The 23486-nt window shown below is 39.8% G+C and overlaps 2 protein-coding genes across 2 annotated transcripts in view; one reads left to right on the top strand and one right to left on the bottom strand.

The window, feature by feature from the left end:
• Window positions 1-21856, top strand: part of esyt1a (extended synaptotagmin-like protein 1a) — a 162132-nt gene extending 140276 nt beyond the window's left edge. The window contains exons 22-31 of the mRNA XM_087985548.1: window positions 573-668; window positions 1052-1123; window positions 3591-3677; window positions 3949-4092; window positions 7124-7359; window positions 7660-7752; window positions 11087-11218; window positions 13988-14084; window positions 15970-16019; window positions 17661-21856. Coding sequence (XP_087841674.1) covers window positions 573-668; window positions 1052-1123; window positions 3591-3677; window positions 3949-4092; window positions 7124-7359; window positions 7660-7752; window positions 11087-11218; window positions 13988-14084; window positions 15970-16019; window positions 17661-17682 — 1029 coding nt within the window. The 3' untranslated portion in view covers window positions 17683-21856. The remainder of the gene's footprint in view (window positions 1-572; window positions 669-1051; window positions 1124-3590; window positions 3678-3948; window positions 4093-7123; window positions 7360-7659; window positions 7753-11086; window positions 11219-13987; window positions 14085-15969; window positions 16020-17660) is intronic.
• Window positions 1-23486, bottom strand: part of LOC148134653 (uncharacterized) — a 103469-nt gene that overhangs the window by 46918 nt on the left and 33065 nt on the right. The window lies entirely within an intron of this gene.

Below are 23486 nucleotides of genomic sequence, written 5' to 3'. Positions count from 1 at the left end.
CTCCTTCAGGTCGAATCTATGTTTTATGTTCTTTGCTGGTTGAGGAGAGAACAGATCATTTTCACTTTTCGAAGCTGAACATTGTTACTTTGAAACATGAAAGAAAAGACATGCACCTCCGTTATTAATGGGCCTGAACTGGATGATGCTGTATGTGCTGTCATCCATACTTTCTGGGAATATCCCTCTGGAGGGCCCTCTTGGTCTAGTGTAGGTGAGGATAGTTACCTTTTGGTATAATTAGAAGAGTCTCTTTGTGGTAAACGAGATACAGTTAATTGCACCTTTGCAACTGTTTAAATATGGCACATATATGATCATTATTTGAGAGAATGAAAAGAGGATGTGGTCTCTGGTTTGACTCCTTTAAGATCTTTCATTACCCTCCCCTCCTCTGGACACTGCAACCAGCCAGACTGAAAGGGAATCTAGATGAAGCATTTGCATTACGACTGGATTTTATTTTGTTAATGAGGAGTTTTAAGAAAAACACTTATCCCATAGTTCATTCAAATCCAAGAGCTGATATTTTGCTTTAAATGTTTATTTTCGTCAAATCCATCTCTTTTCAGGTGCTTCAGGCAAACAGGACCATCTTCACACAGAATGATTTGGAACCATCTGCTGCCATCTTGACCGTCTACCTGGACAGGGCACACGATCTTCCTGTAGGCCTCAGGCTTGTCAATTCTCAATAAAATTGGATATTTCTGTCCCAGCTATGCTTGCTGGTCACTTGATCCCTGCTGTAGTATGGGCGAGTCAGCATCTAGGCTTGTTAAACATGTGGTTGGAAAGGGAGGGATCCAATTTTATAAGCAGCATGGCTTGTGTATCAACTTGTAGAGGCAATCTTATCAAGGTGAGACCCAACAATTCCTCCAAATAGGATTTGTGTACAAATGCATATGCTCTCTTCTAATCTTGCTCAGCCTACTGACTGTGTCATTGTTAGTGTACAATATAGAATAAGACCATTGAGAGTTAAATTAAGTTGCTAGGACTTGTTCATTTCTAAGATTCTAACTATGTTTGTTACATCTTCATGCAGGTGAAGAAAGGGAAGAAGCAGCCCAGTCCAATGGTTCAGATCACTGTTAATGGCACTTCATTTAAAAGTCAGGTAAGAGAGTGACCCTGTCGCACAGGTTAGTTTGCTTTGGAACTTCTGCACTGCAAAAATTTCAGGTATCCAGGGAAAATGGTGTTCTTTGTAGTAATGCTGAACTTGTTCTGAATCAGTATCAAAGACATAGAAGGGAAGATTCTCCTATCTCCATGTTAATGTGTAATCCTTGACATTTAGCATAAAGTTTTCACTGCAAAGTATACCTGAAGTAATTGCTGGTGAATTAAATAACATGCTTCAAGAAACAGACATGAGGAGGATTGAGTGACAGATCAGCATCTGTTCTGATTCTGTACGCCAACTCAGCCATCAGATCAAGCAAACATTTGAACAGCAAAGAAACTCCTCAGCTGGGTATCATTGGACAATCTCTTAACCAGTTCACAGCAGTTTCAGTTCTGTGAAGATCGATGTTTTTGTTTAAAAGGTCAGAAAGTCATTTGGATCAGTGAACGAAAGACATTATTTCCAAGAAGGCAGGATACCTGTGGAGATAATAAAGTGTTTACAAAGTTGAACTTTTATGATGTACAGAGAAATCAGACCAGGAGCCCCTTGATTTTTGAGTTCAATTCAGAATCAGATTTAATTTCACCTTAACAGAAGTGTTTTACTTTGTGCAGTCTTCAAACTGTGAGAGCTTTATAGAAGTTCTCAAGCTGTCAGAACTGAAAGGAATACTGCAAATTAGAAATAAAAACAGTGCTGGAGAAACTCAGCAGGTCTGGCAGTATCTGTAAAGAGAAAAAGAGTTATGTTTCAAAGTCCAGTATGACTTCTTCAGAAGTACTTCAGTTCAGGTCATCAGAACAGAAAAGAAGTCTTCAAGCTATCAAAACAGGAAACTGTCAGTTAAATAAGGAATTGAAGAGTTAAGACAGAGATAGCATGTTGGAAATCAAGCCCTGCTATTCCCAGAGACATTATCCAAGTTTAAAAACAATTGTTATCAAAGTATTCAAAGTCCCCAGTTTACATGTCAGATAGACCCAGGCTAACAGAAAACCAGGTAAAACATTTGTGTACTTAACAAGAACGACTAGTTATCACAGATAAATCGATTCTAACCACTGATTAAACAACTATTAATTGTCAACATATAACTCTACTTGTTAAAACTCCAACCTCCTTCTAAACTGCATCCTGCACATACATAGACAGACAAAAATAAATTGGCATCATGGGTAGTGGGGAAGGGGGGGAAATAGGGTAACAATCCAATAGTAACAGTCCTCCTGATTCAATGGAGTGTTCTTTTTGTTTCCCACGTCCTTCAGTTCTTGAATCTTTTCCTTCAGGTTCTCTCGTTTCTTCACAGGGGCAGAGAACAATTGGTTCACAAATTATAAAGTCTCTAACTTATTGGTTAAAAGCAACCGCTTATAACAACTGGTAGGGAAAAAATATAAACTGGCTTTCTTCAGGCGAGAGACAGAGAGACCACTTACCCTTGTCTGAAGGCTTATGCCAGTGTCATTCATACCCTCAAGCTGGTCAGCTACCAAAGAGCCAATCAGAGTTATCAGGTTCATGGCCTTTGGCATCCACAACTGGTCACAATTCCATCAACTAATCAGCAACCTGTTGCCAGTCAATTCTCACTTTATACACAGCTGGGCCATCTACAAACACCTTCCCCACTGCTTGAACACTACGCACTGATTTTCAGTAATCTGTTTTCTTAAAAATGCAACAATTCCTTCCACAATCCTTTGTCATAAAACAGTCCTTTCCTAATTCAGTCAACAATCAAAAACAGTAAAATCTTTACAGTTTGAATAATTGTTCCTTTTGTGTAATAAACTTGTGTTATTTAAAGAACATCAGCAGCCTCAGGTGAGCATGTTCAGTGACTAACCAAAGTAATCAATTGCAAAAATAAAGCTATGATCTATCAAGCCAAGTATCACTCTGGGATCCCACTTGTAAGACCATAAGATACAGGAGCAAAATTAGGCCATTCAGTCCAGTAAGTCTGCTCTGCCATTTAATCATGGCTGGTATGTTTCTCAAATCCTTTCTCCTGCCTTATCCCTGTAACCTTTAATGCCCTTGTTAATCAAGAACCTTTCTATTTCTGTCTTAAATACACCTAAATATCCAGTATTACTGTCAGCTGGGATCATTACAACTAGTAGCATTTAACAGCGATAACGTGATGCTTTACTCTGTCTCTAATTCCATGCTATACCTGTTCTGAGAGTGTTTGGCACTATATGTTCCATTCCTGACAATGAGACTATCACATTATGATCAAAACATTAACCCTCTTTCCCCGAAAACCTATTTAAAGAGGGCAGAACGAATATCTTTTAAAGCAAAGTGCAGCTTGGCATATTCAAAAGAATGGAATGTTGAAGTGGTTTAGACTCAGTGTTTGAGATTGAGGGGTCATACTGATGAACATTTCTTTTCTTCATGCACAACTACAAACTGTTACTGGTGCCTTTCTCTTTTACAGGTTATTAATAGCACAGAACTACCCATTTGGGAGGAATCATTTTCATTCCTTGTAGGGAATCCAAACTTGGAGCGTATGGAGCTTCAGGTAAACTGCAAGAGTAGAGCATGACGTGCTTTTGTTAATTACATTTTACATCTTGAATATGTCACCTTAGCACATCAGCAAAATCATCTCAGTACATTACCGAATCTAACTCAGAGTGGATTCAACAGACGATTGAGTAAATTTAATGGATTTTGTTTTTATCAGATTTTAAAATCTGATTTAATATCTAGCTACAGTCCTTTTACTTGACTTCATGGTATTGGCTTGTGATATTGTCATTTTAAAAGGTATTTTCAAAATTGTTGCCTAGGTTAAAGATGACAGTCATGTCCTGGGGACTCTGACACTTCCACTCTGCCAACTGCTGACCAGCAAGAATCTGACCTTTGACAAATGGTTTAAGTTGGAAAATTCAGGACCCAATAGTCAAATCATGTTGAAAGTCATGCTGGGGGTAAGTGAATATGAAACTATTATTTATTGTTTGTTTAAAAATTTGTGTTGCTATGTGTACTTACGTGTATGTTTATATGTGCCTGCATACCTATGCATGTTAATCTGTGTATATGTATATGTGATTAAATTCAAAATGTAGAAATGCTTTATACATATAAACAGAGAAAACAGGAGTTGTATGACATTCAGTCTTTGGGGCTAACTCCGCCATTCAGTGTGATCATCGCCGAACATCCAACTCCATACCCTGTTCCCACTTTTTTCCCCATACTCTTTGATCCCAACATCTCTGAGAACTGGATGTAACTCCTTCTTGAAAACATTCAATAATATAGCTTCAGCCACTTTCTGTGGCATAGAATTCCACAGGCTTACCACTCTCTAGGCGAATACATTTCTCCTCATCTCAGAACTAAATGGCCGAGCAAATACACCTGAACTGTGACCCCTAGTTTTGGGATCCCCGGTCATGGGAAGCATCCTTCCTGCTTTATCTTGTCTAATCCGGTTAGAATTTTACAGGTTTCTATGAGATAGAGTCATAGAGATGTACAGCACGGAAACAGACCCTTCGGTCCAACTCGTCCATGCCGACCAGATATCCCAACCCAATCTAATCCCATTTGCCAGCACTTGGCTCATATTCCTTCAAACCCTTCCTATTTATATACCCATCTAGATGCCTTTTAAATGTTGCCATTGTACCAGCCTCCACCACTTCCTCTGGCAGCTCATTTCATACATGCACCACCCGCTCTGTAAAAAGGTTGCCCCTTGGATCCCATTTATATCTTTTCCCTCTCACCCTAAACCTAAGCCCTCGAGTTCTAGACTTCCCCACCCCAGGGAAAAGACCTTGATTATTTATCCTATCCGTGCCCCTCATGATTTTATAAACCTGTCTAAGATCACCCCTCAGCCTCCGACGCTCCAGGGAAACAGCCCCGGCCTATTCAGCCTCTCCCTATAGCTCAAATCCTCTAACCCTGGCAACATCCTTGTAAATCTTTTCTGAACCCTTTCAAGTTTCACAATATCCTTCCGATAGGAAGGAGATCAGAATTGCATGCAATATTCCAAAAGTGGCTTAATCAATGTCCTGTACAGCCGCAACATGACCTCCCAAACCCTGTACTCAATACTCTGACCAATTAGAAAAGCACACCAAACACCTTCACTATCCTATCTACCTGCGACTCCATGTTCAAGGAGCTACGAACCTGCATTCCAAGGTCTCTTTGTTCAGCAACAGTCCCCAGGACCTTACCATTAAGTGTATAAGTCCTGCTCAGATTTGCTTTCCCAAAATGCAGCACCTCATATTTATCTAAATTATACTCCACCTGTCACTCCTCAGCCCATTGGCTCATCTTATCAAGATCCTGTTGTAATCTGAGGTAACCCTCTTCGCTGTCCACTACACCTCCAATTTTGGTGTCATCTGCAAACTTACTTACTATACCTCCTGTGTTCACATCCAAATCATTTATATAAATAATGAAAAGTAGTGGACCCAGCACCAATCCTAGTGGCACTCCACTGGTCACAGGCCTCCAGTCTGAAAAACAACCCTCCATCACCACCCTCTGTCTTCTACCTTTGAGCCAGTTCTGTATCCAAATGGCTAGTTCTCCCTGCATTCCATGAGATCTAACCTTGCTAATCAGTCTCCCATGGGGAACTTGCCGAACGCCTTTCTGAAGTCTGTATAGATCATGTGCACCACTCTGCCCTCATCAATCCTCTTTGTTACTTCCTCAAAAAACTCAATCAAGTTTGAGAGACATGATTTCCCACACACAAAGCCATGTTGATTATCCCTAATCAGTCCTTGCCTTTCCAAATACATGTACATCCTGTCCTTCAGGATTCCCTCCAACAACTTGCCCACTACTGATGTCAAACTCACTGGTCTATAGTTCCCTGGCTTTTCCCTATCGCCTTTCTTAAACAGTGGCACCACGTTTGCCAACCTCCAGTTTTCTGGCACCTCAGCTGTGACTATCGATGATATAAATATCTTAGCAAGAGGCCCAGCAATCACCTCCCTAGCTTCCCACAGAGTTTCTAGGGTACACTTGATCAGGTCTTGGGGATTTATCCACTTTGATGTGTTTCAAGACATCCAGCACTTCCTCCTCTGTAATATGGACATTTTTCAAGACGTCACCATCTATTTCCCTACATTCTATACCTTCCATGTCCTTTTCCACATTAAACACTGATGCAAAATACTTGTTTAGTATCGCTCCCATCTCCTGCGGCTCCTCACAAAGGCTGCCTTGCTGATCTTTCAGGGGCCCTATTCTCTCCCTAGTTACCCTTTTGTCCTTAATGTATTTCCCTCTCATTCTTTAAACTCCATTTAATATAGTCCTAACTAATCCAGTCTCTCTTCATATATCAGTCCTGCCATCCCAGGAATCAATCTTGCTGCACTCCCTCCAAAGCCATAACATCTTTCCTCAGATAAGGAAGCCAAAACTGCACACAATACTCACCAAGGCCCTGTACAATTGCGGCAAGACATCCCTGCTCCTGCACTTGCTGTGAAAACCAGCATACCATTTGCCTTCTCCATGACCTGCCGCACCTGCATGTTTACTTTCAGCAACTGGTATACAAGGATACCCAGGTCTCATTTTACTTCCCATTTGTCCAGTCTGTAGCCATTCAGATCATAATCTGTTTTCCTGTTTTTGATACCAGAGTGGATAGCCTCACAATTATAGATATTATATTTCATCTGCTATGCATTTGTCCATACTGAGATGAATGGCCCTTACCACACAATGGAGCCTGATTCAAAGTCACCTGATCGTCCTTCCATACATGAGGCTGCTTTAACTGTTGTATTCCTTTGCATATCGGGCTGCTCAGACTGTTTTAATCATTAGTTCCAAGTCTTCTGTTCTTTGTGGCTCCAACTGTTTTGTTTATACATGTGATGCTCTTTTTATGTAATGGGTTTGCTGCAATTGTTCTTTTATTTATTGTCAATGTTCTGTCTTTTTTTTACTTTGCCACAGATCCTAGTTTCTGAGCATTCCAGGGAACTTTTCTCAATTCAGTCTGTGGCACAGGACCCAGCTAACTGTGAGGTGGAGAATGTGTCATTCTCGCCTTCAGTTAGTGACGAGAGTGAACTGAAACCTGTTTCGTCACTAGTGAATGATCCCAGTAACCATTCAGTTTCCGAGAACAGCAGCGTTCCAATCAGTGAATCGGTGTCATCTGAACTGGATCTGCGACAGAGAATGCATCGGTAGATGACAAGTTTTTAGTTTCATATCAAATGCAAATTATTCCATTGAGTATGTTGACTACACTAGCTTGCTAAGCATGGCAAAGATCAAGCGTTAAAGGTCAAATCATGCTGTAATGCCTTGTTGTCTAAATTGCAGTCACCACCATCCCCCCCCACAAGGAAAACCAGGGAGGAGATTGGAGTGTAGCTGGAGGCCTTTTAACATTGAATGGCTCATGTGACTGCTCAGAAACCAAGCTGCACAGTTGTTGTTCATCTTTTCATGTAACTACAGACACTGTCTTCTTCCTGTTTCAGTAAAATGGATATTTTAGAATCACCACAGATCAAGCTAACACTGCAGTACCACGTGCAGCAAGGAAAACTGCTACTTGTAGTGCATTCCTGCAGGTAAGGGTTTGAGAGGCAGTCTTTGTATTCTTTGTATTTTACTGCTGACTTACTACACTACACAGATCGATAAAATCTGTGGACTGCTTCATAGGTCCTATACTGACTTCATTTTATAGTCACTTAAGTCCTTTATTCACTTAATGAATGGAATACTAGGATATGCATTTTGAATTCTCTCTTTTCTTTCCTTTTTATCTTCTTTCCTATCAATATACATTTGTTGCTTTGTGGAGCGATTCCTGTAGATTTAGGAATATTATAGCTGTGTCACCTCTCTTTGGCTGCTGCAGTTAGTCATATATTTATTTCCAGTGGAAGAATTTTCAATATTGTAATATTGTTTCAGTTAATTATAGTAAATTGTCAAATTATTTTTGAGAACGTGCAGATGGTACTGAATTCCTATATTGAAAATTATGTCATCAATTATTGTCATCCTTTAAAGGGTGTTGATCCTTCTTCATTGACATACCACTTCAATCATTTAGAAGCACTTCATAAAACGTTTCCTAAATTTGTGCAAAATTTTCTCTCCTTTCCCAGAGTTGTTATTATTACTATTATTATTGTTATTATTGTTTAAATTGGAAATAATTGAAATAACATTGTGATATTGTCATTAAGTAAAATTTGTAGTATAGAATCAGATTCAGCTCAACTGGTTTATGTTTCAGCTGAGTCTCCTGTCACGGCCACTTCATCACCCTGTAAGACCATAAGATGTAGGAACAGGAGTAGGCCTGTCAGCATATTGAGTCTGCTCCTCCATTCAATATGATCGTGGCTGATAATCCTCAACTCCACTTTCCTGCCATATCCCCATATGCCATGATTCCTTTGCTGATTAAAAATCTGCAGCCCAGCCTTGAATATACTTAATGAACCAGCCTTTACAGGCAACAGTTGTAAAGAATTTCACAGATTCACTCCTCTCTGAGAGAAGAAATTCATCTTCATCTCTGCCTTGAGATGATGCCCTCTGGTCCTAAAGTCTCCAAAGTGGCAACAATCTTTCCACATTTCCCCTGTCAAGTTCACCCCTATTCATTTTATCATGATCTATCCTGATTTTAGCAAAAAACAATAAGTTTTGCCAGATCCCTTTGAGCTTGCAGAACTGAACATGAAAGTCTCACTCCATGTTTCCTCACATCCCCTCTAATCCTTCTATCAATCGTCCCTTCTCTTCTATCCATTGAAGGAAAGCATTCCACGTGCCTTCTTTACAACCTTATCTACCTGTCCTGCCATCCACAGGAACCTATGGATTTACACTCTCTCTGACTACCTTGATCTCTTTCAATACCTTCCCGTTTATTGTCTGTTCTCTTGCTTTGTTTACCTTCCCCCAAATGCATAACCTGACACTTATAGAATATAGAACATTACAGCACAGTACAGGCCCTTCGGCCCTCGATGTTACGCCGCCCTGTCATACTAATCTGAAGCCCATCCCACCTACACTATTCCATGTACGTCCATTTGCCTGTCCAATGACGACTTGAATGTACTTAAACTTGGCGAATTTACTACTATTGCAGGCAAAGCATTCCATACCCTTACTACTCTTTGAGTAAAGAAACTACCTCTGACATCTGTCTTATACCTATCTCCCCTCACTTTAAAGTTGTGCCCCCTCGTGTTTGCCGTCCCCATACTTGGAAAAAGGCTCTCCCTGTCCACCCTATCTAACCCTCTGATTATCTTGTATGTCTCTATTAAGTCACCTCTCAACCTTCTTCTCTCTCATGACAACAGCCTCAAGGCCCTCAACCTTTCCTCGTAAAACATTCCTTCCATACCAGGCAACATTCTAGTAAATCTCCTCTGCACCCTTTCCAAAGCTTCCACATCCTTCTTATAATGCGGTGACCAGGACTGTACATAGTACTCCAAGTGTGGCCATACCAGAGCTTTGTACAGCTGCAGCATAACCTCCTGGTTCCGGAACTCAATCCCTCTATTAATAAAGGCCAAACACTGTGTATGCTTTCTTAACAACCCTGTCAATCTGGGTGGCAACTTTCAGGGATCTGTGTACATGGACACCGAGATCTCTCTGCTCATCTGCACTCCCAAGAATCTTACCATTAGCCCAGTACTTTGCATTCCGATTACTCCGTCCAAAGTGTATCACCTCACACTTGTCTACATTAAACTCCATTTGCCGCCTCTCAGCCCAGCTCTGCATCCTATATATGTCTCTCTGCAACCTACTACATCCTTCGTCACTATCCACAACTCCACTGACCTTAGTGTCGTCCGCAAATTTACTAACCTACCCTTCTAAGCTCTCATCCAGGTCATTTATAAAAATGACGAACAGCAGTGGACCCAACACCAACCCTTGCGGTACGCCGCTAGTAACTGGACACCAAGATGAACATGTTCCATCAACTACGACCCTCTGTTTTCTTTCAGCAAGCCAATTACTGATCCAAACTGCTATGTCTCCCACAATCCCATTCCTCCGCATTTTGTATAATAGCCTACTGTGGGGAACCTTATCGAACGCCTTGCTGAAATCCATATAAACCACTCAACCGGTTCACTCTCATCTACCTGTTTGGTCACTTTGTCAAAAAACTCAATAAGATTTGTTAGGCATGACCTACCCTTCACAAAACCATGCTGACTGTCCCTGATCAGATTATTCTTTTCTAGATGGTTATAAATCCTATCTCTTATAACCTTTTCCAACACTTTACCAACAACTGAAGTGAGACTCACTGGTCTGTAATTACCAGGGTTGTCTCTACTACCCTTTTTGAACAAGGGAACCACATTTGCTATCCTCCAGTCCTCAGGCACTATTCCTGTAGACAATGATGATTTGAAGATCAATGCCAAAGGCTCGGCAATCTCTTCCCTTGCTTCCCAGAGGATCCTAGGATAGATCCCATCCGGCCCAGAGGACACTTCTCCAGTTTGAATTCCGTTTGCCAGTTTTCCACCGATGCAATCAAACCATTGATATTTTCCTGCAGACAACATCCATCCTCTTCACTATCAACTATCCAGCTAAATTTTGGGTCTTCTGTGAAGTTTCCCAATTATGCCTCTCACATTTGAGTCCCTTGGGTTTAATTTGCCTCCAAACTACTGACTTTCCCATTCTAATAGTTGTGACTACAAGTTACATTCACCTGTCAGCTAGGGAACAAAAAAAAGAACATGGATAGCAACCCACAAAAGTCACCACACTCACTGGCACTGGAAGAGTTAAAATTACAGAAGTCTCCTGCTGAAAATGATCTCTACAATACAATGAAATCTACACATGAAATATGTACAAAAGTTTTGCTGAATGTTGGTTGGTTGGTTGTTGCAGGAATCTGAAGCTTCATTCCAAGGAGATCCCTGATCCGTATGTCTCTCTAATTCTGCTTCCTGACAAAAATCGAGTGACAAAGAGGAAGACAAGTATAAAAAAGAAAACAATCAATCCAGAGTATAATGACATGTAAGGAGCGCACATTACTTGAGGAACTTATGGAGTGGGTGAGAGAATGTGAGCTTATCCACTTTGGGAGGAAAGACAGAAAGGCAGATTTTTATCTAAATGACAATAGGTTGAGAAAGGCAGGGGTACAGCGAGACTTGGGTGTCCTTGTACACCAGTTACTGAAAGTAAGCATGTCGGTACATCAAGCAGGGAAGAAGGCAAATGGGACGTTGGCCTTCATAACGAGTGTCACAGTCATAAAGCCTGGAAACAGACCCTTCCATCCAACTAGTCCATGCCAACCATGTTTCCAAACTAAAATCGTCCCACTTCTCTCCGTTTGGCCCATATCCCTCCAAACCTTTCCTATTCATGTACTTATCCAAATGTCTTTTGAATTTTGTAACTGTACCTGCATCCACCACCTCCTCTGCCAGTTCATTCCACAAATGAACCACTCTCTCGAAAAAATGTTGCCCCTCAAGTCCTTTCTAAAACTTTCTCCTCTCACCTTAAAAATATGCCCTCTAGTTTTGAACTCTCCCACCTGAGGGAAAAGACCCTTGCTATTCACCTTATCCATGTCCCTCATGATTTTATAAACCTCCATAAGGTGATCCCTCAACCTCCTACACTCAAGTGAAAGAAGTCCCATCCTATCCAGCCTCTTCCTATTACTCCATTCTAGGCAACATCCTTGCAAATCTTTTTTAAACCCTCTCCCATTTAATAATATCCTTCCTAGCAGGGTGACCAGAACTGCACACAGTTCTCCAGCAGAGGCCTCACCAGTATCCTGTAAAATCTCGACATGATGTCCCAATTCCTATACTCAATGAACTGAGCAGTGAAGGCAAGTGTGCTGAACACCTTCTTAACCAGCCTGTCTACCAGTGATGCAAATTTCAAAGGCTTAGGTACTTGAAGCCCTAGGTATCTCTGTTCTACAACACTACCCAGGGCTCTACCATTAATTGTATAAGTCCTGCCCTTGTTTGTTGTACTAAAATGCAATACCTCTCATTTATCCAAATTAAACTCCATCAACCCATTTCCTAATTGATCAAGATCTCTTTGTAATCTTAGTTAACATTCTTCACTGTCCACTATACCACCAATCTTGGTGTCATCTGCAAACTTATTAACCATGTCTCCTATATTCTCATCCAAATCATTTATATAAATGACAAACAAAAGTGGACCCAGCACCGATCCCTGTGGAACACCGCTGTTCACAGGCCTCCAGTCCAAAAAATAATCCTCCACCACCCACTGGATCTCCTACTGTCAAGCCAATTTTGTATCCAATTGGCAAGCTCACCCTAAATCACATGTTATCTAACTTTACTAATTAGGACCTTATCAAAGGCTTTACTGAAGTTCAGGAGCAAGGACGTGTTACCTGCAGTTATACAGGGCCTTGTTGAGTACTGTGTGCAGTTTTGGTCTCTTTATTTGAGGAAGGATGTTATAGCTATGGAGGGAGTGTAACAAGGGTTTACCAGTCTGATTGCTGGGCTGGCAGAATTGATAATATGAAGAGAGATTGGATTGATTAGGATTATATTCACTGGATTTTTGTTTGTGGGGGGGTGGAAGAATCTCATAGAAACCTATAAAATTCTAACAGGACAAGATGCAGGAAGGATGTTCCTGATAACCAGGGAGTCCAGAACCAGGGGTCACAGTTGAAGGATACAGGATAGGCCATTTAGGACTGAGATGAGGAAACATGTATTCACCCAGCCTGTCGAATTCTCTGCCACAAAAAAACAACTGAAACCAAAATGTTGAATGTTTTCTAAGAAGGAGTTGGATATAGTTCTGAGGGGACTAAAGGGATCAAAAGTTATCGGGAGAAAGTAGGAACTGGGTATTGAGTTGGATGGTCAGCTATGATCATATTGAATAATAGAGCAGATCCGAAGAGTTAAATAGCCTAATCCTATTCCTCTGTTTTCTATGTTTCTGTGGAGGAGAAGGAAGAGAAACTGAAGGAATAAGAAATCAAGGAAAAAGGAGGGAAGAGTAAATGAAAAACAGAGGGAAAGCGGGCCAAAACAATTATAGATTTATTAACAGGCTTGGAACTAAGAAAGGAAATACCCAATATACCGAAAGAGGCAGTGTTATTGTCAGGATACTTTGAAATAATAGTGGTAACATAATTGTAAATTTTTAATCATCCTGCTGTGTTGAACCTTTATTTCAACATAAAAATGAAGCCACCAAATTTGACCTTTGCACATGTTTACAACTTCCAAGAATGCGAGAGAAATGTATGACTTGAGGGAATTTTAGTAGAATAGTAGGCACATAACTTGTATTTTACTGTATTTTATAAACAATATTACAGCACTTCGAATAATCTGATTAGATTCCCTATTCAAGTTGCCTCCACAATCACAGTAAATTATTTTTAATTGGTTTGTGAAATGTTCTACACAACTCCTTTACATTCAAATCAGAAGAAATCTGTCCCTTTTACCCCATATCTGGAACACCCTCTTGAGGGAAAAAGTTGGTTTGGAGTCAGTTGAAATATTGGAAATGGGTATGAATTAAAATCTGTCAAGAAGAGGGAATCATAAGTTAGTAAGGCAATAAAAACATTTCAATTTATTTATTTTTCTCTCTCTGGAAAAGTTGTGGCAGGAAGCTGGTGTCCCTAAAATCAGGGATCAACAGTTAGTGTGGTAAGGAATACATATAGGGACTCTGGATGCATCTAGGCTGAATGGTCTTTACTTGTTCTGGACCTTGTGCTTTTTGTTCCCCCCCCATTAGATTTGAGTTTGAAATATCATTGGAGGAAGCACAGAAAAGAAAACTGGAGCTCACTGTGAAGAACAGTGTTTCCTTCATGTCCAGAGAGATTGGAAAGGTATTGTACACTTGTGCAATTTGCACAAAAATTGTAACTGTGTAACAATTCAACATAACTCATTCATAATTCCAATGCAAATTATTTAAAAATTATCACGATTCAATAGCCAGAAGCTGCATTAATCCTGAGGATTGTTATGACACTGGGATAGCAACTTAGATCATCTGAGACTAGATAGCGCTGAATTTGCAACACAGTGTATTTAAAACATTCAATGACCCTAAATTGCTTATTTGTCCCTAACTAGATTTCACAAATAATCAATTGCGGAACAAAGTTTATAACTTAAACAAAAATTAACAATTATTAATAATATAACTTTGCAGAACATAGATAACTATAAGGCAATCTAATTAATATATCTGATCTGAGGCCAATCTTCTTTGATCACCAACCCCCCCACCTCCCCCATTGTTATGGACTAGGCCAGACAACTCAAAACATTCTTAAACAGGCAGCCCAGACCATAACTTTGCAATTTGTTTCAGCAAGTGTACAGTGAAAATTACCCAGAGTAAGTCAGCAAGATTGACTACCAGGTTTAAAACAGACAAAACATTTATTCACAAAATTGCACAATGAAACACAAAGAACAGAATAAAGAACCCCTACAGAACTCAGTCGATCCAAACTAGACTGAAGTATGCTGTTCCGAATACACACAACAGTCCCAATAAGCAAACTCCCTTTAAAAACCAGTATGAATGGAACATGTGCTTACTGGTTGAAGTTAGAAGGAGAGAGAGAGTTACTGTTGAACTCTCAGCCAGCTGAAGACTGAACTAAAAACTGCTCTGCTCAGCTCAGCTGGAGAGCTGACCATTCCCCTTTCCTTATACAGGTCACTTCTAAAGCATGTACAGTTTGGCCTGAAGTCTCATCTGTTTACATATAAACAAAAGGCCTCTCAATACCCTTTAATCTCTGTACCAAACCAGACTGATCGGAGCCCAGCCTGGTTTATTACCCCTCTGGAAAAAATCAAGGACAGAGTCTCCTTGAGCCAAGGAACAGCTTTTAGAAAAGAAAAAGGACTAGCTTTGTGACAGCATGTACCAACAAACAGACACAATTAAGGGATAAATTAAAAACAAAAAAAGAATCCTAAGTTACCAGTCCGATTACCATTTCAACAATGGATACCAAGCCTGCATGAAATGCATAGGTTGTATTCTAGGCAAGTAGGATTGTATATTGCTTTAATTCTGAAATCACCAGTCAATGCAGACTGGTTCCACAGACCTCTGGAGACTTGTCCTTATTTCTTAGGGACTGGGGTTCTTTTCACTGTACCAGAGAGTGCAAAATAAAAAAAAACAGTCCTGCAGCTTCCAAAGAAACACTACCGCCTGCCCAAAAGCCCAGTCAAAACACAGTTCACCCTTTGGTTTCTGCTTATTTTTCAATATTTGCTGGGGTTGGCCGGCCAGCACTGGTCCTCTCTTGATTAACCAATTCAATATCTAACCCACTGCAGTCCCAGAGCATAACAACCTCTTGGTGCCAGTTCATCTATAGTTTTGTTCGAGCAACACTTAACTTGCATTACCTTTCCAGGCCGGTTTCTAACAGCAAACATCAGTCTTTTGTTCTCTCCTTTTATTTAAAAAACAAACTGCTGTTCAGAGTTCAATTCTCAACTCACAGTTCCAAACCAAAAATGAGAAAAATAAAAGAAAAAGAATGATAGTCTGATTAGGATTTTATAAGAACCTTGGGTAAATCATGAACTTGCAGGAGGACTCTCTCAGTATGAGAATGTTGGCAGGATTATGATCATTTCCCTCTTGTAACTACTTCTAACTAGCTATTATTCTTTGCCCTGTCAGCTTAATTTTACTAAATCTGCATTCCAACCAGGTCCTTTTTGCTTCTTTTCCAGCTCCATTTTGATCTGTCACCACTTGACTTGACTCAGGAGATAACACAGTGGTAAGTGAACAATCCATATTGTTCGAATATGAATTGGGCTAAGGAGTTGTATATCACTGTCAGTTAACAATTTTTATGCGATGTTTACCATATTTTAGCAGTAATTGATCTTTCCCAAGTTCACAGTGATATTTCCGCACCTTCTGATTTTTTTTTCTCCTTTTCCGTTTTCTTCAATAATGGTAATGGAGATTTTCCCTTAGCTGATGACTACAGAATGTAATATGGTCAATCTCCTCATAGTGAATACAGGGGTTCGGGATTCATGTTTTCAGAGAGTGAGCAGCAACAAGTTTTGCAACCCAGGATGATTAGCAGAAATTGTTAATGTGAAGTAAAAGAGCAGTAGAAGTTAAGAGGACATTGGTTAGGCCACTGTTGGAATATTGCATGCAATTCTGGTCTCCTTCCTATCGGAAAGATGTTGTGAAACTTGAAATGGTTCAGAAGAAATTTACAAGGATGTTGCCACGGTTGGAGGATTTGAGCTTTAGGGAGAGGTTGAACAGGCTGGGGCTGTTTTCCCAGGAGTGTCGGACGCTGAGGGGTGACCTTATAGAGGTTTACAAAATCATGAGGGGCAGGGGTAGGGTAAATAGGCAAAGTCTTTTCCCCGGGGTCAGGGAGTCCAGAACTAGAGGGCATAGGTTTAGGGTGAGAGGGGAAAGATATAAAAGAGACCTAAGGGGCAACTTTTTCATTCAGAGGGTGGTACGTGTGTGGAATGAGCTGCCAGAGGAAGTGGTGGAGGCTGGTACAATTACGTCATTTAAGAGGCATCTGGATGGGTATATGAATAGGAAGGGTTTGGAGGGATATGGGCCAAGTGCTGGCAGGTGGGACTAGATTGGGTTGGGATATCTGGTCGGCATGGACGAGTTGGACCAAATGATCTGTTTTCGTGCTGTACATCTCTATGACTCTAATGATTTTGGACCAGTACTGCCATTTCCACATGTTATTGTATTTTTTTAAAATGGTTTCCTTTGTGACAAATAAATAGTAATACTAGTGTTATCATCAGCTATGTCACTAAAAAGATGAAGACAGTATTAGGCTCAGCTATACTGTCATTAACAATATTTGTTGTTTAGGCAGGGGTCTGTCATGCAGTGGTAGTGATCCTAATTCTGGGCCAGAAGGTCCAGCTTCAACTCATAGCTGGCTGGAGGTCTGTTATAACATGTCCAAACAGGTTGATTAAAAAATGCATTAATTGCTTAAGTTAAAAATCACACAACACTAGGTTATAGGTCCAACAGGTTTATTTGGAAGTACTAGCCTTCAGAGTGCTGCTCCTTCATCAGGTAACTAGTGGGGCAGGCTAGTGGCCCCACTGCCACTCGATAAAAGAACAGCGTTCCGAAAGCTAGTGCTTCCAAATAAACCTGTTGGACCTATAACCTGGTGTTGTGTAATTTTTAACTTTGTCCATCCCAGTCCAACATCGGCACCACCTTATCATTAATTGTTTTGGGTGACATATGAAGGTAACACCATTTTTGTGACCCACTACAGGGTGGTCAGTGTCTTCAAATCTGTTCCACAGTGAGGTGTCAGTGCTAGAGACAGAAAACATTTTTTAAATTTATTTTTTCAAAAATACTAGATATTAAAATACATTTTCTCTTCATGTTACAGGTTCGATTTGAAGGAAGAATAGAGTGGTTCTGTGGCTTTATTAAACCCAATATTGAGTTTGTTTTTGTTTTATGACCAACTATTTTTAATGGCTTTATTTCAGTTGAAGTATTTTATACCACTTAAAGTATTATGTTACAATTTTTAATGACATTTTATATTCAATTACTATGTTATTTGTTTTAATTCATCAAGTAAGTTCCAGAGACTGCCTTCAGGGAATTGAGAAAGCCACATTGCTTATTCACCGTCTACAGCATTAGTCCCTTCTCGTGTTTGAAGTTTATCTAAACATCAGTATGATATCTGTGGGGAAAGAAAGGAGTGGGGTGGAGATGTTCTTGGAAACTGTGATGCTTTTCAATGACTAGAACAGATTTAGCTCAGACATAATGCAATGGAAATCTATTTATCCTAAGCGTCCTATGTGAAAGAAGTTCAAGAGGCATCAATGCAATTCTATCATTTAATGTAAAATTGGAGTCTGAATGAAAACTTTATAAGGATTGCTAGTATGAAAAATGTAACTTTCACACTGGAAAAGAAGGTGTACAGAAAATGGAACTCAGGCAGGACTGAATTTCATGTTATGATTGATAGAAGTTGTGTAATAGTTGATAGCAGTGTACTGTTCCAAGAGTGTGGAAAGCAGTCTTGTTCCCTAGCATAGACAACTTTCCAATACTTATTCAAGAAATTAATCCAAAATACTAAATTCTACATCATGGAACTTAAAGAACTATCCTGGGATTTACCATAATCTGTATGTTTCTTGTAGCATCCTACAGAACAATAGTGTAGGCTACAGCGTGGACACCAGTATTTCAGCAATAGCTCCTCACATACACAGCACATTACCATCCCCCTCTTCAGCAGTGCACCAACAGTGGTTATACCCCCTCCTGTCCTGTGCTACCCACACAAACCTGCCCCTTGCCCACCTTGGACAAAGTGAGGACAGCAGGTGCTGGAGATCAGAGTCGAAGAGTGTGGTGCTCAAAAAGCACAGCAGCTCAGGCAGCATCCAAGGAGCAGGAGAGTCGACGTTTCAGGCATAAGCCCTTCATTAGGAGTGATGAAGCCCTCGCTCACCCCACCCTGAGATATAATATTGGGCTTTGTTTAGTTTATAGACCAATTTCAGTTTAGAATGGGTTGTTATGCATTTAGACTGAACCAGGTTTGCTGAAGACAAGCAATGAACGAGCCTCTCGAAATAATAAGGTAGAAATTGCTTGTGTGCGTTTTGGGGCTCAAACCTACTGCAGCATTTGGACATTGGACCTCATTAACATTTTATTTGCCAGAGCACCAAAACTTTACAGGCAGCTCACACATTGCAGGTGAATATCAGGCCATCAATGCTGCCGAGAGTGTTCCCAAAGTATTCCATAGCAAAGATATTACTCTTACTCTGTCTGGATCCGTATATGTACCTTTTCCACCAGGGCTGCTCAGGAATTCTGAGTGGCATTGACTCAGCATTTGTTTTAGGTAGCTGCCAAGAAATCCTGAAAAACAGTCTACATAAATATTGTGCAATATGTCCTCTAACCTTTTTTCCCATAGTGCACTGCAGCTTTAAGTGTGTGGGCCTTTTTCAACTTCCTTGTGGCACAACACTTAAGGAACATCTTGCAAGGATGTTGCTCCCTACCAGTCCAAATTTATTACTGTTATCCTGTGTTTTTTCTGCCTAGACTTTCTATCCCAGTTAATACAAAGATATTGAAGGGTTTTAGTGACAACACATTTTAAAATAAAGGTTTCCCATGCTTTGGGTAGAAGCCAGTAGTGTGAACAGCTTTACAATATAGTAGAATTGTTCTGGGCTCTGTGAAGTTCCCAAGACAAATGTGCAATTGCAAATGAAACAGATGGAAATATATATGGGTAGTTTATAGTGCATATATAAACAGCAAAAAAGTTACTATGTTCACAATGCCCTTTAAAGGCAAGCCATGCACTGAGCAAAACTGAGATGAGGTGTGTCAAAACTGGGAAAACTTGCTCCACTGGAATATTTGTTGTGCAAGCAGCGGTCTAATTTTAGCAGAAAAGTGTGATTAAGCATGGAAATAACATGTTGAGAACATAGCAACAAGTACCATGTTAGAATGATGGAAGGCCACAGATGGAGCTATGAGTACTGCCGGACCCTGTTCATAGTTTGACTCCACGGTGAATAAAATTGAATTAACTTCAGAGATAAACATTGTGTACCGTATTAAGATACCTTCTATAACCAAATAGTCCATATTTTGGAGTTTTGCATAAATAGTATGCACAAATGTTTTATGGCTATATACCAGGGTTTTCAATTGAATCTTTTATGTCATTAGCTTTGAGAAAGCTTTTTGTATACATGTTGTTAAAATGTATTATGTATTCATGCAGCAAAATCAATCATGACCCAGTGTAACTTTACTCTGTACAGATTTCACTCTGATGCATCCAAGATTTTCACATCAGGTTTTCGATTGTTTAAAAGCTGCAATATGGTTTTCCTGAAGATTAACAATACAGCAACACAAACAGAAATTGCTGGAAAAACTCAGCTCATCTGGCAGCATCTGTTGAAAGAGAAATAGAGTTGATGTTTCAGGCCCAGTGATCCCCTTCATAATAGCAAGGAAACCACTAATGTTTTTCTTTCCTTTTGTCGACTATCCTTGTACAAGTCTATAGATTCCTTCGATCCATTGATTTTTCCTTAAATTCTAGGTCCATGATCAATTAATGAAATATCACTCCTGAAAACCAAGACTGATGATATCGTAAAGTAGACTGCCAAGTATTGATATCAGCATTTTGGAAACTATTTACAAAATGAACGAAGTATCACTGTGGAAAGGGAGGATCTTTCAATACAAAATACTTTACTAAGCAAGTTTTGGGAAGGGTTATTAAATAGCAAACATTCCAATCTGTGCAAATCCACAAGGAACCTGCAAAAAACCAAATTAGTCTTCTGATTGGAAAAGGTCCACTGAACTACTGTACTCAAGGATCCTGTATCTGATCAGCTGAAACAGACTTAAGTGGGACACTCTGGAATGTCCTGTGGCTGTGAAAGGTACTATTATAAATGAAAATTCTTTCCTCTAACATTCAGCCTGGGTCATGCTGTTCATATTTTGATTTTTTAAATTTGACAATCCCACAATTCGATAATCAGATCTGCAAGGATTCATCTTTAATTCTAATAGAAACTTACAATATTGTACGACTTTTGTATAATGATACATTATTTGGATTTTGTTCCTTTTGAGTATTTTGTTCCTTTTGAGTATTTGTATATAAAAATGGTTTAAAAGACTACATCGTAATATTTGATCAACAGTCAAGAGTAATCAATATATATTGAAAGACATGGTCAGGCAAGATAATGTCAACTATTGATAATCAATTTTAGTGTTCATACCTAAGGTTTCTTTTTTAAGGTGGAGTTAAACTTCAGGTGCAATGTTTGAAAGTTTACATCCAGACAGTCCTTAAAGTCCAGGTTTCTCTCTGGTTCAGTTAGTGCAATTTGATGATTTCATTCTGGTTCCTGATTTTTCTTTTAATTAGTTCATGGGATGTAGGTGGGGTTACTAGCTAGGCCATCATGTATTGCTCATCCTTCATCCTTTGAGGAGGTGGTGAGGTGCTTTCTTGAACCACTGCAGTCCTTGTGGAAATATAGTGCAGTTAGGGAGGGAGTTCCAGGATTTTGACCCAGCAACACTGAATGAATGGTGATATATTTCCAAGTCAGGATGGTGTATGGCTTGGAGGGGAACTTGCAGAGGGTGTATTTATTGCCCTTCTCCTTAAGCTTACTGCTCCTCTTCTTTGTATGTCAGTCAGGAAATGACGGGACTGGTCTAAGTAGTAAAAACCAACCAGCTATTTATAATTTACATTCTTCAATATCTAGAGCTTTCATTTCATATGAATTATGTAGCCATTATTTTGTTTGTTACATGATAAGTGTGATTGCTGTTGATATTTTCAACTAAAATTACATTTATTAAAGAAAAAACATAACTAGCATAAAACAAACTGCTACTTTTGCTAAATGTATAGTTCCACAATAGCACATTGTGATTTGAGCACTTGAATATGTAGCTCACTTAAATTGATAAAGTGGAATATTCCTGCATGTACATGTATTACTATATAATAAAGAGTGAAAATCCATATATAATCAACCTTTAGTTTATAGTTTTGATTATTTATTCCATCTTTGCCTGGGTATCTTGGCTCAGTGGCAGCACTCTTGTTATCAAAAACTTGTGTAATTAAGCCAGAGACTAAAGTACATAGTATTTTGCCTTTTCTAAAGTACAGAATTTAGGTTGCTATTTCAGGCAGGACTTGAAGAAATGAATCAACATGTAACCAATCTTTATGTAAATAATCCATTTGTTGCAAAGCAGCATGCAAACATCAGCTGCTTGCTAATTTACATGCTTGTACTACTTAAAGCAAGCCAGCAATGCTGAAAGATGAGATGCATTTCGGTTGAGCAGACATTAGAATGCACTGCAGAAGTAATTTGGACCGGAAAGACCAATGACATTACATGGAAGAAAGCAGGTTCTTACGGACTTTGACAGCCCTAGAGGTCTGAGTGCAGGAGATAAACAAAGCACAGGGAGGGAGACAAATTCTGAGAAGTCAGTGGGAGCTGACATCCATTGAGGTCAATGCTAGCAATGGACAAGTGGTTAAGGTCAGTGAATGCACCTTAAAGTGCCACATTCTGTCAACTGTACCACTAGCCTCACACTACACAATGCATCATACCCCCTTCATTTACCTATCAATAATTTCTATCAAGCAAGAATCATAATTTCACAGCTTCACCTCACACACTTAATATTGCTGCAAGCCTCTTAGGTATCTCACACTTTTAGCACTTGGTGCCAGCTCTTGAACCATGACAATGACCAGGCTCATCATATCTCATCCATTATGTATAGTAAAATAAAACAACACAGAAACAAATTGTTTAAACACAACAATTCACATTTATCCACCTTAAACTATCTAATCTATTTGTAAATATTGAAATCCACTGGTTTAACAAAATCCTATTTACCTAAATAGGATCTCCACTGCACCTCCAATAAAAGTATTGACAGTGGATTCAGAGAACCCAAGGAAATTGCAGGCTACTGTCTCTGCTTCAACTCCTAACTCTAGTGGCGAAAGTGAGTACTGCAGATGCTGGAGATTAGAGTGGTGCTGAAAAAGCACAGCAGGTCAGGCAGCATCCGAGGAGCAGGAAAATATTTTCTGATCATCATTCCTGATGAAAGGCTTTTGCCCGAAAAGTCGATTTTCCTGCTCCTCGGATGCTGCCTGACCTGCTGTGCTTTTCCAGCACCACTCTAATCTTGGTTCTAACTCCAGTGGTCTATTGTAACGATATTTCCCCATTATCTGTCCTAAGTCTTAGATTACATAATTAAATGCATCTGTCTATGCAATCATAGTCACAACGCAGAAACAGACCCTTCAATCCAACTCGTCCATGCTGACCAGGTTTGCTAAACCGAACTCGTCCCATAATCTCTATAAATCTTTCCTATCCGTGCACCTGCCCAAATGCCTTTTTAAATGTAATTTTACTCACCTCCACCACTTCTTCTGGCAGCTCGTTCCATATAAGCACCACCCTCTGTGTGAAAAAGTTGCCCCTCAGGTCCATTTTTAAATCTTTCCTGTCTCACCTTAAATCTATGCTCTTCATGGTTTTATCAACCTCTATAGTGTTGCCTGTCAGCCTCCTACCTGCCTGTCCAGCCGCTCCTTATAACTCAAACCTTGCAGATT

This window comes from Chiloscyllium plagiosum, unplaced genomic scaffold (assembly GCF_037043375.1).
Source record: "Chiloscyllium plagiosum isolate Xiang-an unplaced genomic scaffold, Cpla_swu_hap1 HiC_scaffold_53X, whole genome shotgun sequence".
Taxonomy (NCBI): Eukaryota; Metazoa; Chordata; class Chondrichthyes; order Orectolobiformes; family Hemiscylliidae; genus Chiloscyllium; species Chiloscyllium plagiosum.
The sequence above is the reverse complement of the archived record's forward strand: the minus strand, read 5'-3'. Positions and strand labels throughout refer to the sequence as shown.